Genomic DNA, 18,025 nt, shown 5'->3' on the forward strand with positions numbered 1-18,025 from the left:
TCTCTAAATGCTAATTACCTAAACAGCACACTCTCACTAACATCTTTTTCCAGCCTATGTCTATGATAGTGGAACACACTATGCTGTTGACCTAGCTGATAGGTGCCCAGACAAGGGGCTGATTGAAGAATATCTTTCAGTCTTTCATACGCTTGAACATTTGTTCACAAGCTGGTGTCCAAACAAATGACAACTTTTTTGAGCATCTGATTTAGAGATATGGCATGGGAGGATTTTGTGATACTACATAACTTTATCTGAAAATACCTGGAGCTCCTTCATGTTAGCTGGACAAGGAAGGGCCATAATACCTGCACCATTTGTCAGCTGGATCCCCTGATGGGTAATGACATGCCCCAGGTACACAATAGAAGGATGGAAGGAATACAGCTTGTCCAGACAGTACTTGAGACATACAGCCCACAATGAAACAGAAACTGAAGGTTGTGGAGATCACCCTCGGTGGTGGTTTCGTGATGACAATGTCATCAAGATAGTTGCTTCAATGACAAACACTTTGTATGAGTTGCTCCATAAAAACACTGAGAAATGTTCAAAGCACTTTTGACCCCAAAAACTGACTGGTTGTACCTGCAGAGAACAGATGGTATGTTCACTACAAGGAGATGTCACAGCTCTTTGTCCAGCAGCAGCTGAAAATGCACCTCCTACATACTGAGGTTAGAAAAATACTGTCCCCCCCCCCCCCCCCCAACAGTTTTGTAATGAGTTCTTCTGAATGTGGCATGCAGTAGGTGTTGACCTCAGACTGTGTATTAATTGTTACCATGAAATTGTCACAAAGTCAGAGCTTTCCAGTTGGCTTTTGATAATCACTAATGGTATAGAACATTGACTAGACCATAAGGGTTCAATGACCTCCATAGCTGCCAGCTTATGGAATTCTACCTTGACTTGATCACAAAGAGCCTGCTGTGAAAAACCAATGTTATGCCATGTGTTTAAGAGTAATAGGCATCAATAAATCTGTGGCTTTGCCTAACCCAGGCAAAAAAGGGCTGAATATTTCTTGCAGAGTTCATCTAGTTCTTTATAGGGCACAAAGTCAGAAACTAGGTGAACTGAGTCAGCGATCATGAATCCAAAAGCCATAAAAGCATCCAAACTAAACAAATTTTCTGTAATAGCGCTGCTCACCACAATGAATGTCAATGAGTGCTGTACTGTCTTGTACGTCATCTCTGCCATAAACTTTCCAAGATTATAGATCTGCTGCCAGTTGTAAGCGATGAGACAATGTGAAGTAGGGGACAAAAGAGAGGAGCTGAGGCACAGCTATGTGATAGAATTAAGAAACAATGCTGCCACACTTGTATTCACTTGTAATCATAGGGGTGTCCTGTTAATATACATATTGATGAACAGTTTGTTATAAACAGGCATAAGATTGTCACACGCAGGGCTGACAACTTAAAATGCCCATGGCTTGAGAGATCAAAACTGCAGCCAGAGCTGACCAAGTGTGGCATACTGCCACAATATGTTCCATCTTCCTACAGGGGCATAAAGAAGACCAATGTTGAGGGCAGGTCAGCAAGCTGTGTTGAAGAAACTAGTGGGGCAAGAAGGAAGGGGTTTGTAGATGTTTGTCTGTCATAGCCGAGTATGTGTGGAACGTGGCAGCTGAGCGTGCCGTAAAGCCACAACTTCTGCCTTTGAAGCCATGCTGGAATGTTAATGCCAACCACTGTCTAATTTGAAAGCAGCCATGTCCACCCCGGAATCTAATCGATGGCCTGACGGGAAACCTCAAATGATTGTGCAGTATAAAGGACATCTTCTAGGGTGGGGTCTTCATATTGCAGAGCTCATTGGTGGACTTCTTTATTGAGCAGTAATGAAGTGACACTTTCACCTTAAACCGTATAATTCCACAGCCCAAGACCAATATGATTGATGGGGTCTGTCCTGGCACCGATAAAAGACACAGGTAAATTGATGACAGTGTAATGTCAACAAACAACACTTTTGTCAAATGACAGTGAGGCAGGATCCCAAAGAGTGTCTAAATTCCATAACAATTGGTACATTTGGGGAGATATCCAAGACAGACGGAGGGCTTTAATGGTATCAGCATCCATTACCTTAAGTCATGAAATATTGTTGTAGATCTTTCTCGTATGACTCCCAGTCTTCAACAGCTGCATTTTAGGTGGAAAAAGGCGGCAGGTTAGCTGGCAAATGTTAAAGGTTGTGCTAATGGGCTGGTCAACATTCTGTCCAACATGGCCATGTGCTCCTGCTGTTGCATTTCCAAATGCCTCTGGCTTTCCACTTGCTGCTGCAGTAATTTCTGAAGCTCTACCCCTAAATATGCACCTGTTGACATTGTTACTATATCAAAAAACGCACATCAATCATCAGCGGTGCTTGCTATCTTTTGTGTATAATATCAAAATCACATTGATGAAAATACAGGTTAGGAGCTCCACACATAGTCTGAGTATGATGCCAGGCTGAGTACAGTAAGATTCCAATAGTAGAGTCAAATAAGTGCATCAACAAATCATAACAGAATGAACTGAGTGCACTCCACTCTGAGATTATGTCATGTAAGTTGCTACTCAGTTTGTCAAGACAGTGCTGTCCATCAGCTGTGTGTGCTGACGATGGTGTCTTCAATGTCTGAGAATGCTACTGCCTGGCGGCCAGATGTAAGCCACCAGCAATTGTGCAGGAGAGTTGAATTGCAGTGAGAGGAGCTGGCACCTCTAGTCCTGTAATGTTATGGGTGGGCGAGGTGGCAGTGCAATCAAAGTGGTAACGAGAAGGGTCAGGGCTAAATACCGACTGACCACGGTTCTTTCTCAAGTGCCATGTACATGCATTGTTGCCTGTTTTGCAGGTGCACGCAGAGCCTTGTCTAGCATTGCTGCCTGCACCCTAGCAACTTTGTCCTCATCATTGGAACTTGTTGGTCATAAAGACATTTTATTTAGCTATATACTTCTTAATGCTTTTCATGCTTTTGTCTGCAATAAGCAATGCATGAGAGCATTGATTGTTAACATCTGTTATCATAGATAATTTCTCTAATATTTCTTTCTATCTTTTGTTTTCTTTATTTTTAGAAATGACCTCATGAACGATCTGGAATTCTTCTGATATTTGATTCAGGGACATCCAAGCTTTAGCTGATCTTTGGAAGTTTTCTAAAATGCTTCATGTTAAATTAAACTGAAAAGCCTTGTAGACAGTAATTTGTCTCATACAAGTTTTGTTACTTCCTCTGTGTATAAGATAATCTTACTATATATATTCATGACTGGAAGGGGTGATATGAGACTGTAATTAGAGGTGGTTTGCTTATCTCGTTTTTGTAGATGGGCATTACCAAGTGTTTCTAAAAGATCAGATGTTCTTGTATTTGAAGAATTCCTATTTTTGCTTGTGCTGGATATGATGGAACAAGTTTTTCTGGTCTAAATGTAAATCTGAATATGAAGTTTCACCACTCAAGTTGCTCCTTTTTTGTATTTATTTATTTATTTATTTATTTCTTACACCATGGATCCAACTGTGACAATTTCACATGGATGTAGTGTGTGTCAATTTTTACATTGTCAATGACAAGTACTTGTACACTATGTTTACAGGTAAAGAATATAAAGTTACTTAACCACTACAATGATCCATAACACAATATAATGGAATGAGAATCCTTAGACCTACAGATTACAGGTATAAAACAAAGTAAATTAAACCTGAAAAGGTCATATAACCCAGACTGTTAAATATAAGCAGTTAACACTAAAAGAGTTACATATGTGACAAGAATGTTCAGCTTAATGTTCAATTTATATGATAATACATCTTATTTTAAGGCCGTTTCTCACTGTGTTTCATAAACTCTTCCAAACTGTAAAATGACATGGCTAAAAGAAATTGCCTCAGAAGCTCTTTAAATGTAGATTTGTTGGCAATTTCACATTTGATTTCTGGAGGAAGAGCATTAAATATCTTTATACCAGAGGACTGTACACCCTTCTGCACAATCTTCAAATTTTTACCTTCAGTGTGGAAATCATGTTTCCTCCTTGTGTTATACTGATGGTATTCACTGTTACATTTGTATAAATCAGTGTTTTTACTTATGAAACACATAAGTGAGTATATATATTGAGAAGTAGTTGTAAGAATTCCCAGATTCCGGAATAGGCTTCTGCAGCTGCATCTAGGATCTACACCAGACATCACTCTTACAACACGCTTCTGAGCAATGAATATTTTCTTTGCAAGAGGTTGATTTCCCCAGAAAATAATTCCATATGCCATCAAAGAATGGAAGTAACCATAGTATGCAGCTTTTTTAATGCTTTGTCCTCTGCTACTTGATCTGTAACTGAAAGACTGGTTATATTTTTCCCCACAAGGGAATTTACTGGTTATTGAGCAGAGTTAGTTAATTATATGCCCTACACACCATGTTGTAAGGTATTGATGCTGCAGAACAGGAACTGAATCATCATGCCATGTCACTCATTGGAGCCATAAAAATTTCAGAAGACAAAAACATTTTATATCACTGAAACACTTTTTTCTTTTAATGTATGATTAATAAACATGCCTGCTTTTCTCCTTCTCCTTTACTTAGCACTCTGGGCATCATTCTCATTTCAAACAATCACGTGTTATTCAACTCACCATGCTAGTACCCTACTAAACATAATGCAAAAGCTCCAAAGGCACAGTCAGCTTACTGTCATAACTTTACAACATTCATGTTGTGAAACAAGCCATTCTACTGAAAGTAGCATGTACTTCTTCCAATAATTTGTATGCTTGTATCTTGGTCATTTACAGGTTTGTAACCATCTACTTATTCCTATTCAAGAATTACTCAATGGTAAAGAAATTCTTAAGGGGAAACAATATTAACTCAACTTGAAATTACTCCTGCAATTTGCACATCCAAACTCTCAGATCTTTCCACCTAGCTCATTTTCTTTGTTGGTACCGTATGTTAACATGAAGCAAGAACAGTAATGAGTACATGCTTGAATCCTGCGTATTGTACATTGTAATTTCTTCCCATCTAGATGAAGTGCTGTTCCTCCTTTAACCAATTAAGTAGCCTTGTGCAACTATGATTGGCATTTGCAATATGTCATATCCATAACTTACGTTCTCAGGATGATGTATACTTCCAACATATAACGTATTTGACAATATTTGACATATCTCAATCTGTCTCACTCTCCATCTCTCTATCCAGGAGAATTTATTTATTACATTTATGCTACTGAAATTAATGAGCAATGTGTTTTACTCAATAAGAATGCTAACACATTTATTGCTTCAACATATTCATACCTTCTCAAAATACATGCTATTGGTCCAATTATTTATTACCAGTACTAATAGTTGTTTTGTACCTCTTCTTGCAATGCTGTACTTATAGTCTCTCAGTTCCTAAGATGAATGTGTGATGTGGGCTCTACCAGGGTAAATTTTGTGAAAATTAACTCATAAAGTAGTATTTTTGAACAATTTTCAATTAGAAGCTTATAATACAGTATTTAACTATATGAAATTTTACTATACAACTGTATGACTTAGTGAACAGATGAGATAAAAGAAATGAAATTATTAAGCTATTCAGTGTGATTACTTTTATTCAATATTTTATCAGTTTTTAAGGAGTCAAATATTAACATTTGTTTCATAAATGTACATTGATTTTTTTATATATATATATATATATATATATATATATATAATAGAGGGAAACATTCCACGTGGGAAAAATATATCTAAAAAGAAAGATGATGAAACTTACCAAACAAAAGCGCTGGCAGGTCGATAGACACACAAACAAACACAAACATACACACAAAATTCTAGCTTTCGCAACCAATGGTTGCCTCGTCAGGAAAGAGGGAAGGAGAAGGAAAGACAAAAGGATATGGGTTTTAAGGGAGAGGGTAAGGAGTCATTCCAATCCCGGGAGTGGAAAGACTTACCTTACCCTCTCCCTTAAAACCCATATCCTTTTGTCTTTCCTTCTCCTTCCCTCTTTCCTGACGAGGCAACCATTGGTTGCGAAAGCTAGAATTTTGTGTGTATGTTTGTGTTTGTTTGTGTGTCTATCGACCTGCCAGCGCTTTTGTTTGGTAAGTTTCATCATCTTTCTTTTTAGATATATATATATATATATATATATATATATATATATATATATATATATATATATATATATATTGTATTTATGTATGTATTTATATATATTGTAAAATAAAAACAATTGGAGTTTAACATATAATGAAGCTCATCATTGGAATTTACATCAGAATGCAATTGCAGAATGTGGATAGGTTATTTTGTGAAATATATAATATTGCCATCCACTACATATCTTTGTTGCAAACATGTTACATATAATTATGTAAACTGCACTAAAAAGTGCACATTAACTGCCACATTCATCATATATGATGCCCTGTAGTTCTAGTAATTAAACCAACTTTACTGACCTATTATTTATTGCTCTTATTGACAAACAATCCACAAACAGCTTCAGAATGTCAAAAATGTTATTATTCTTTGTTTGGATGACATTAATTATGAAAAATTCATCGAATGGCTGAAGCTCTGCTATCTTTTTTTTTTTTTTAAATTGGTGATTTTGCTAACTGAGATGCCATAATTCATATCAGCTGTGTATAGATTAGATTAGATTAGATTAGATTAGATTTACTTTCATTCCAATTGATCCGTAGTGAGGAGGTCCTCCTGGATGTGGAACATGTCAGAAAAACAACAATACATGACAAATATTTACAACTAAAACAAATAAGCTAATGTACCATTCCACAGGTCCCAAGTGGAATGATCGTCATTTTTAATGAACACTAAGAGTCATTTTACAAATACTAATGCACTGAATTTAAAATAAAAAACGTTTTTTATTTATTTATAAGGTAATAAACATGTAATACAACTACTGTAATACTTATTTACAATGAACACATTACTGCACTGAAATGGTGCAGAAGTTAGATTATACTTACACACACACACACACACACACACACACACACACAAATTTTCAGTGAACACATTACTGCACTGAAATTGTGCAGAAGTTATGTTGTACTTATATACAAATCAGTTGGTTTTACTAAGAAATTCATCAATGGAGTAGAAGGAGTTGGCCACCAATAAATCCTTTAGGCTTCTCTTAAACTGAATTTCATTGGTTGTTAAGCTTTTTATGGCTGCTGGCAAGTTATTGAAAATGTGTGTTCCTGAATAATGCACACCTTTTTGTACAAGACTAAGTGACTTTAAATTCTTGTGAAGATTATTCTTATTTCTAGTATTGATTCCATGAATTGAGCTGTTGGTTTGAAAAAGTGATATATTTTTAATGACAAATTTCATTAAGGAATAAATATACTGGGAAGCTGTAGTTAGTATCCCTAGTTCCCTAAACAGGCTTCTGCAGGATGTTCTTGAGTTCACACCACATATAATTCTTACTGCACGTTTTTGTGCCCGGAAAACTTTAGCTTGGCTTGATGAATTACCCCAGAAAATAATCCCATATGACATTATGGAATGAAAGTAAGCATAGTATGCCAGCTTTTTCATTTTTATATCCCCTATGTCTGACAAAATTCGCATTGCAAACAGAGATTTGTTAAGACGCTTCAGCAGTTCTGTGGTGTGCTCCTCCCAGTTGAATTTATTATCAAGCTGTAATCCCAAGAATTTAACACCGTCCACTTCTTCTATCTTCTTGTCATCATATGTTAGACATATACTCTTGGGACACCCCTTACAAGTTCTGAACTGCATGTAGTGTGTTTTTTCAAAGTTTAGTGACAAAGAATTGGCTAGGAACCAGTGATTAATGTCCACAAATATTTTATTGGCTGATCTTTCTAAGACTACACTTGATTTGCTATTTATTGCAATGTTTGTATCATCGGCAAACAAAACAAACTTGGCATCTGGTAATGTTACTGATGAAAGGTCATTGATATACACAAGAAAAAGTAAGGGCCCCAAAATGGAACCTTGTGGGACCCCACATGTAATTAGTTCCCAGTTGGATGATGCCTGATAGACATGTATCAAGCTCTTTCCTAATAACACCCTTTGTTTCCTGCCAGAGATATAAGATTTGAACCATTTTGCAGCATTTCCTGTTACACTATAATATTCTAGTTTACTTAAAAGGATATTGTGATTTATACAGTCAAATGCCTTTGATAGATCACAAAATATACCAGTTGCCTGCAATTTTTTGTCTAATGAATTAAGCACATTTTCACTGTAAGTGAAGATAGCCTTCTCAATATCAGAACCTTTTAGAAATCCAAACTGTGACTTTGACAGTATGTTATTTGAGATAAGATGGTTATAAAGACGACGGTACATTACTTTTTCGAAAATTTTTGAGAATGCTGGTAACAGTGAAATTGGACGGAAATTTGATGCTATTTCTTTATCTCCCTTCTTAAACAGTGGCTTAACTTCAGCATATTTCAGCCATTCAGGAAATATTCCACTGATAAACGACTGGTTACACAGATAGCTTAATATGTTACTTAGCTCAGAATCACATTCTTTAATTAACTTTGTTGATATTTCATCATACCCACTAGATGTTTTTGATTTTAAAGATTTTATGATGGACATTATTTCTGTTGGGGTAGTGAGGGTCAAATTCATATTATGGAAATTACTTGAAATGTCTGGTCTAAGGTAATCCATAGCAGCATCTACCGAACCTGACAACCCCATCTTTTCAGTAACAGTTATAAAATGTTTGTTAAAAAGTTCTGCCACACTATACACATCTGTCACCAATGTATCATTTACTCTAAATGCTATTTGTTCCTCTTCATGTCTGGTCCTACCGGTCTCCTCCTTCACTATATCCCATATTGTCTTTATTTTGTTATCTGATATGACTATCTTTTCCTTGTAATATATTTGCTTTGACATCCATATTACAGTCTTTAATATTTTGCAGTATTTCTTATAATGTGCTATAGCATCAACATTGGAAATGTTTCGGATTGACAGATACAGTTTTCTTTTTGTTTTACAAGATACCCTTATTCCTCGAGTAATCCATGGCTTCTTTGTAGATTTTCCTCTAACCTTGGTAAGTTTTGGGGGAAAGCAGTGTTCAAATAAGGTGAGCACTTTATTAGCAAAAATGTTATATTTTTCATTCATGCCATGAGCACTGTAAACATCAGTCCAGTGAATGTCTCTGAGGAGTGTCCTAAAATAATCAATTTTTGGCTTACTGATTACCCTCTTGAGCTCAGATTTAACAGATTTTATATCCTGTTCAGTATTAACATTTAACAGAAGGAACTGCATGTCATGGTCTGAGAGGCCATTGGCTATTGGTTTTGTAATATAATTTTGTTCATTGGACTTTTCTATAAAGATATTATCAATGGCTGTTTGTGAGCAAGTGGCTATCCTAGTGGGGAACTTTACTGTGGGAATTAAGTTGAATGATAGTGTTACTAACTCAAATAAGTTCTTATTCGGAGAGTCTTTAAGGAAATCTACATTGAAATCACCAGCAACCACTATTTCTTTGTTTTTGGTTATTAAATGGGCCAGTACAGCTTCAAGGTGGTTTACAAACAGATTAAAGTTACCTGCAGGTGCTCGATATACACTTAATATTATGAAAGATTTTTTGTGAAAATCTAATTCTGTTGCACATGCTTCCATATGCTATTCTAGGCAAAATTTATGAATGTCTATGTTCTTAAATTTATGACAGTTCCTGATGAATGTGGCAACTCCTCCTTTCTCCATTTCTGATCTACAAAAGTGAGATGCTAACCTAAACCCTGTAACACTTAAAAGTTCTATACCAGTGGTCACATGATGTTCAGAGAGGCAGATTATGTCAGCTGGGTTTGAAGACTCTAATTCATCTATGCATATAGTTAATTCATTAATTTTATTTCTCAGTCCTCGAATATTTTGATGCAATAAAGATAGCTGACATTTCACATTGTCTGAGTTAAAATTGGGTGGAGTTAAAATATCTGCTGACAGTTGAAAATTCTTAACCAATGGCTGTTTATGCTGATGTAATAAGCTGGAATTATGTTTTTTGATTTCTTTTTCAAACTGAAGGTTTGTCTCAGTTCTAACCTCTCTTAAAATTTGCTTTCTTTCTGTCCTCCCTACCCTAAAAAAGGGTCTTTTCTGAATCCTATAACCACTGGTATTTTACCACTCATGACAGTGCCTCCCCCCTTTAACTTTCCTGCTATTTCCCCAGCCAATTTACCCTTCAATTGAGAAGTTCAGCAAAATAAGCCCATACAATATTGTCCTGCCTACATGTTTTACTATTTTAAGAGGTCTGACTTCTAGCACACTTCTCTTTGCACAGTAAAACTTGCTCAAAACAGAACCGCATGAAACTAAAATGATTTTCCAAATTGGACAAGCTTCCAGGTAAATTTTAATATAGTCTGACTTTATGTTATCTCTGACATTATTTTATCAGCAAAGTTTTGTGTACCTTTCTTGAACAACTCATTCCTTACGTAATGGACAACTAAACTATAGCATCAAAAAGCTTACATACAAATTTCTTTTGCAGGAAAGAGACAAAGAGAAGGATAGAGAGAAAATAAAAAGTGATGAAAGAACGAGAAGTAGAAGCCGCAGTCGAAGCCACAGCAGGAGCCAAGAAGTGGTAGCTGGAGATGGAAAGACTGCAAATGTGAACAAGGAGCAGAGGCAGACGGCCCCCACATCATCTCCAACAGCTGAAGCTCACCACCACCATCATCACCAGCAGCAGCAGCAGCAGCAGCCATCTGCTTCCTCCACCGGGGACCGACTGGAGGTTACAGATGTTGCTGACAGGAACTCCTACCTCAGGTACGATGACATTTCTGATTAATAAACTGTTCGATATGGGGTGGGCCTGTAGCCTTCAAGTAATTATTAAGCATGATTGTTGCCACTTATAGCTATCAAACATTATTTTAGTTTTTATTTATTGTGATTGAAATTTTAAGTACTGCTAACTGTCTGGCAGGAATCTCAATTGCAAAGATACATAAATACTAGCCCCAACAATAAGCAATATCCAGTTTTTACAATACACAGATACAAACAACAATCACTGCTTCCAGAATGAGATTTTCACTCTGCAGTGGAGTATGCGCTGATATGAAACTTCCTGGCAGATTAAAACTGTGTGCACCTTTGCCTTTTGTGGGCAAGTGCTCTACCATCTGAGCTACCGAAGCACGACTCATGCCCGGTCCTCACAGCTTTACTTCTGCCAGTATCTCGTCTCCTACCTTCCAAACTTTACAGAAGATCTCCTGCGAACCTTGCAGAACTGCTATAGTATATTTTTTTCATCTAACTTACTGTAATACCTGTCCACAGCTTCTATACATTCTTTAAATGACACCATTTTCATTTGTAGCTATTACATTTTTTATTGTACTATCACAATTTCAGCTTGTGTGCGACTATCAAGTATAAGATTTGATGTTGTATTACAGCACAGAAGAAGGTTAAATGCAACTGCCTCAAACAGAAGCAGCAATCCAGACTGGGGCAGGGAAGGGAGAGAGAATTCAGGAAACAGGTGGGGCATGAGTCCACACTGCCTGGAAAAGCATACAGCAACTAGATGGCTGCAAGACAAGGTTGCCAAGCACAATGTCAGGAGGCTGTGTGGGAGGGTAGGGGAGGTGGGGGGGGGGGGGGGAGATAGGAGGGGCCAGAAAGGGAACAGTAAAGGAACAGAGAAAGAGAAAAGACTGGTGGGTGCATTGGAGAGAGAAGCGCACAATGAGCATGAGAGGGTGTGAATTGGGAGAAGGTGATACGACAGAGGGGGCAGAAACTGTTGGTTGGAGAGTGTGAGGACAGTAGCTTACTGTAGGTTGGGGTCAGCATGATATCAGGAGTGGAGAAGTTAGGATAACTCAGCTCCCATCTGCACAGTTCAGAAAAGCTAGTGATGGAAGGAGAGAATCTAGATAGCCCAGGTAGTGAAGTAGTGAAGCAGCCATTGAAATCAAGCATATTATCTTCAGCTGCATGTTGTACCACAGGGTGGTCCACTTTGTTCTTGGCCACATTTTGTGGCAGCCATCATCCTGGTGGACAGATGGTTGGTTGTCATACCAATAGAAAAAGCTGTGTAAAGATTGCAGGAGAGCTGGTATATGACATGGCTGCTTTCACAGGTGGCCTGGTAGCCAGGCTTCTGATGGGATAGGATAAGCCTTTGACAGGACTGAAATAGGAAGTGCTGGGTGGGTGGACTGGGCAGGTCTTGCACCTGGGTCTTCCACAGAAATATGATTCTGTGGCGCCAGATTGGGACTGGGAGTGGCATAGGGATGGACTGGGACATGGAGGTTGGTTCACAACTGAACACCACTTTAGGAGAGATGGGAATGATCTTGGCTAGGTTGTCCCTCATTTCAGGGCATGATAATGTACAACAAAAGTCTTGAAAGAGGACAAGGTTCAGTTGTTTCAGTCTGGGATGGTACTGGGTGATGAAGGAAGTGCTCCTTCAATTCTTGGAGTAGTTGAAGGATTGGGAGGTTCTGTGGGGATATGATATGGAAAATCTGTTTGTGGACTGGGCCTGGAAGATAATACTTGTCTGTGAAGGCCTTTGTGAGACCTTCAGCATACTGGACAAGTGTGGTCTTCTCACTGCACTGAGAAAGACCCAGGTGTACAGCCTGCCCATTCCACCCATCCAACACTTCATATTACAGTCCTGTCACAGGTTTTTCCTACGCCATCAGTCATACGCCAGCTCTCCTGCAACCGTTGCACAGCTTTTTATATTGGTACAACTGTCAACCAGCTGTCCACCAGGATGAAAGACCACACCAAACTGTGGCCAAGAGCAAAGTGGACCATCCTGTAACCCAACATGCAGCTGAACATAACATGCTTGATTTTAATGGCTCCTTCACAAGTCAGCCCATATAGATCCTTCTGTCCAGCACCAGCTTTTCTGAACTGCGCAAATGGGAGTTGTCCTTACATTCTCCACTCCCAGAATCATTCCAGTGTCAACCTATGGTAATCCACTGTTCATACACCCTCCAACCTACAGTTTCCACATCCTCTGCTCTATCATCTCCTCCCAATTCATGTCTCCTCACAGTCATTGTGATCTCTGCCAATGTATCCCAATGGTCTTCGTTTCCTTTCTCTGCTTCCCTCCTTCCCCCGCCTCCCCCCCCCCCCCTGCCCCCCACTCTGCTCCCTCCCCAACAGCCTCCTGATGCAGTGCTTGGAAGTCTTGTCCTGCTACCATCTGCCAGGCGGTGCTGACTTCTCCTCCCCCCCCTTTCCCCCATGATTCCCCATTACTCTTCCCCCTTTCCTGTCCCATTCCAGTTTTCTGCCTCTGTTTGACATGACACAATTGAATTCTATCCAGAGTGGCCCAAGAGAGTGGTCATCTGTGCACAAAGTGTGCTTGCCTGTATGAATAAGTGCGTGTTTTCCTTTCTGAAGAAGGCCTGTACCAAAAGGTCAATGTGTAACTGTCTTTTCATTGTGCCAGTCTGCAATTCAACATGCCACCTCTACAGGTCATAGCAGTCTATCCTTTTTCCTAAAGTGGTGTTCAGTTGTGAACCCATCTCCACGCCCCAGTCCATCCCTATGCCACTCCCAGTCCCAACCTGTTGCCACAGGATCATATATCTGTGGAAGACCCACTTGTAAGACTTTCCCAGTCCATCCACCCAGCACTTCCTATTTCAGTCCATTAAAAGGCTTTTCCTAACCCATCAGAACCTGTGAAAGCAGCCTAAGTCACGGACCGGGTGCTAATGACCATAGCAGTTTAGCGCCCTAAAACCAAAACAAAACAAAACAAAAAACAAGTCATATACCAGTTCTCCTGGGATCTTTACACAGCTTTTTTCCATATTTGTAGGGCCTGATGGACATCTGGATAACAAATATTATTGATGAAGATGTAACTTCAGCTTGATTAATCAAAATATTCATATCAATAATATTTCATTAGTATCAGTGAAATGTACCTTTTAATATGTTTACCAGTTAGGTGTCGAAGTAATCTATCTTAAAAATGCTGAGTGATTGTCTGTCAAGTGTTTGAGAGGAAATAAATTTTGTATAGTCTCTGCCAAATTTAGTTCTTGGAGCATCACATGTTCTGAAACTCAAAGCATCTGTTGTATAAAAAATGGCAAATTTAAAATGTCACCCCATCTTGGAGAAATTTCTGTAAACACTATAACATGCTACCACTACTTTGCCCTAAACACATTTTTAATAAGTTTAAGTATTTTATTCCAAACTTTACTGCTGCTTTAGAGAGTTAATATTATTTTAGAAGTGACACATAACAAAAATGTTACATTGTACTTTGCTTGTCTAGGATATAATTTTGAGTTATGAGATCTTGGTACAAGTGTCAAATTGCAAATAAAAGCAATTTAACTCTGGAGTTTATTACAAAGAAAGAACTCATCAAAATACTGAGCTATGGCCACTATAAATTACACCAAACAAGTATTGATTAAAAACTAAGAGTGTGACAATAATGAGCCATGACTGAACTAAAACTAAGAATGTGTTTAATAACCCATCATTTACAGTCACAGTCATCATTGTATTTATAATCTGATAGTGAAATCTTCTTGGCTGATAAGCCAACCATTGATGTTATCATATTGTCACAATGTTTCAATAAGTTTACTACCTACCATCTTCAGATGAAGATTTTTGGGAGATGATTTTATAATAGGATACGCCAAAAAAGCTTGTAAACACCTTCTTAACAATCAATACATATCATGCTGACAGACAGGGTGAGCAGCAATCTACAACTGTTTGCTGACAATGCTGTAGTGTATGGAAAAATATCATCATTCAGTGACTGTAGGAGGATACATGATGGCTTAGACGGAATTTCTGATTGATGTGATGAATGGCAGGTTGCTCTAAATGTCAAAAAATATAAGTTAATGCAAGTGATTATGGAAAATAATCCTGTAATGTTGGAATATGGTATTAGTGGTCTGATGCTTGATACAGTCACATCAGTTAAATATCTTAGCATAATGTTGCAAAGCAATATCAAATGGAATGAACATGTAAGGGTAGTAGCAAGGAAGTTGAATGGTTGACTTTGATCAATTGGGAGAATTTTATGAAATTGTAGCTCATGTATAAAGGAGACCATGTATAGAAAGCTAGTGTGACCCATTCTTGAGTACTGCTTGAGTGTTTGGGATCTCATTAGGTTGTGTTAAAGGAAGACATCCAAGCAATTCAGAGGCATCCTGCTAGATTCATTACTGGTAGGTTTAGCCAGAATGCACATATTATGGAGATGCTTTGTGAACTCCAATGGGAATCCTTAGAGGGAAGATGAAATTCTTTTTTGCATAATGCTATTGAGAAAATTCAGAAAACTGGCATTTGTAGCTGACTCCAGAATGATTCTGCTGCCACCAACATACATATCCCATGAGGACTGTGAAGACAAGTTACAGAGGCACATAGTTATTCATTTTACCCTCGTCCTATTTGTGAGTGTAACAGGAAAGGAAATGACTAGTAGTGGTACAAGATACCCTTTGCGGCACACCATACAGTGGCTTTGGAGCATGTATGTAGATGCTTTGCATCCTTATTATCTTACAACAAAGTTTACTATACACAAACAATATTTCAGTAAATTACATGTCACAGTTGTTAACTCAATCTTCATTAAATAAATTATCATGAAATTCTTCCATAAAATCTGCAATGTTGTTCATGCAATTTTAATATTGTTTTTGTTTTATGAAATTTCTTGCTTGAGTCATTTAACCATGTTTTGCATTAATTAATGCACTTTTATATGATAAAGGAAAACAATGAAATATCTGTCCCTGTCTCTTATTATTATTATTATTTTCGATTATTCCCATTTAAGAGAGCGTTTGAACTTGAATTCCTTTATGATGATTGTTTGTGTTTTTTCTGAGCCCAAATTTTCTTCATGTGTTCACTGTGTTGTTTCTTTCGCTCCGCTGTCCATTTGCATCCTGGTCTCTTCTGTGTTGTGGTGTCAAATTTATGTTATTTGATGATGTTCCTGAATTCAGTTCTGTTTTCTGCATCGTTTACTGTTATTTGTGCTTGTCTGAGGTCCTCTTCAACTTCTTTTATCCATTTTGTTTTTCCCCTGCCTGAGTTGATGACTTTAAGAATTCGCTTTGAAATTCTGTTTTCATTCATCCTGTGGATATGTCCGTAGAACTGCATTCTTCTTTTCCTTACTGTATCTGTAATCTTGTCTGTGTATTTATATAATTCTGATGTTGGTCTCTTCTTCCAGATTCCTTGCTCTTGTATCGGGCCAAAAATTTTCCTGTGAATTTTCCTTTCCTGTTTCTCTATTTCTTTGATTTTAGTTTGCCCACCTATTTGTGTTGTTTCAGATGCATACAGTGCCTCCGGAAGTACGACAGTGTTGTAGTGCCTCAATTTTGCGTTAGTGGATATGGACTTTTTGTTATAATAGTTCCACGTGAGTTTATATGCTTTCTGTAATTTTTTTATTCTTTCCTCATTGGCCTTTAGGTTGATCCCTGATGGCTGAATGATTTCTCCCAGGTATTTAAAATGTGGTACTTGTATGATTTTCCCATGGGTTGTCACAATAGGCAATTTGTCTTGTGGCACTCTTTCTATGTACTGGGTTTTCTCATATGAGATTTGCAGGCCAGTTCTTTGTGCAATTTCGTGTAACTTCTCTATGGTGTTAGTGGCTTCTTTTCTATTATTTGTGAGGATTGCAAGGTCATCTGCAAAAGCTAAACACTTCACATTGAATCTATTATCTTTTCTAATGCCAATTTGGATTCCTTTGACTTCTTTTTCCCATGTCCTGATGATTTTTTCAAGAATGATATTAAAGAGTAATGGTGAAAGTCCGTCACCCTGTCGCACTCCTGTTTGGATTACAAATGGTTCCGAGATATCCCCCATAAATTTAACCTTGGAGACTGTGTCAGTTAATGTTTCCTGAATGATTGCTCTTGTCTTTCTGTCAATGCTGAATTCTTCCAGCGTCTTGCAGAGCACTACTCTGTCTATTGAGTCGTAGGCCTTTTTAAAATCTACAAAAGTAACCACTGTGTTTCGGGGGTTTCTCATCTGGAGAATCATTTTCAGATTCCAGATCTGCTCTATGCATGATCGTCCCTTGCGAAAACCAGCCTGGTATTCTCCTATTTGTGGGTCAGCTTGTTCTTCTAATCTATTCATGAGAACTTTTGATAGGATTTTATATGTGACCGGTACGAGTGAGATACCCCTGTAATTATTTGGTTCAGTTTTGTCCCCTTTTTTGTGGAGTGGATGGATGAGTGCGCATTTCCATTCAGAAGGGATCTGTTCTGTTTCCCAAATGTTTAATATGATTTTGTGAATTTTTCCTGTTAATCTTTCATCATTTAGTTTCCATAGTTCTGCAATAATTCCATCTTCTCCTGGGGCTCTATTGTTTTTCAGTGTCTTGATAATTTCTACAATTTCGTTGATGGTTGGCAGTTTAACATCAGGATTTGGTGTAGACGTCTCGTAGTGAATGTCCTCTGTAGGTCTTTCACAGTTGAGAAGTTTGTTGAAATAGTCTGCGAGGATTTGGCAGTTATTCTTCGTGTTAGTTTCTAATGAACCATCCAGTTTCTTGAAGCAAAGATTGGGTGGCTGGTATCCTGCAATATGTTCTTTAAACGTCTTATAAAAATTCCTGGTGTTGTTCTTCTTAAAGTCTTGTTCTATCTCATCTAGTCGCCGTTTGTCATAATTTCTTTTTTCCCTCCGAATAGTTTTCGATGTTTGTTTTCGGATTACTAGAAATTGTTGCTATTTTTCTGATGTTTTGTGACTATTGAAGTTTTTCCAGGCATTGGTCCTTTCTTCTATTGCTTGGTCACATATTATATTCCACCACCTGTGTTTTCTCCTTCTCGGGGGT

General features: G+C 37.9%; 1 protein-coding gene across 1 annotated transcript in view; it reads left to right on the top strand.

Annotated features, from left to right (window-relative positions):
• Window positions 1-18,025, top strand: part of LOC124550625 (serine/arginine repetitive matrix protein 2-like) — a 237,764-nt gene that overhangs the window by 177,341 nt on the left and 42,398 nt on the right. The window contains exon 19 of the mRNA XM_047125347.1: window positions 10,619-10,902. Within this exon, the coding sequence (XP_046981303.1) occupies window positions 10,619-10,902 (284 nt within the window). The remainder of the gene's footprint in view (window positions 1-10,618; window positions 10,903-18,025) is intronic.

The sequence above is a fragment of the Schistocerca americana genome, chromosome 9, assembly GCF_021461395.2.
Source record: "Schistocerca americana isolate TAMUIC-IGC-003095 chromosome 9, iqSchAmer2.1, whole genome shotgun sequence".
NCBI classification, from domain to species: Eukaryota; Metazoa; Arthropoda; class Insecta; order Orthoptera; family Acrididae; genus Schistocerca; species Schistocerca americana.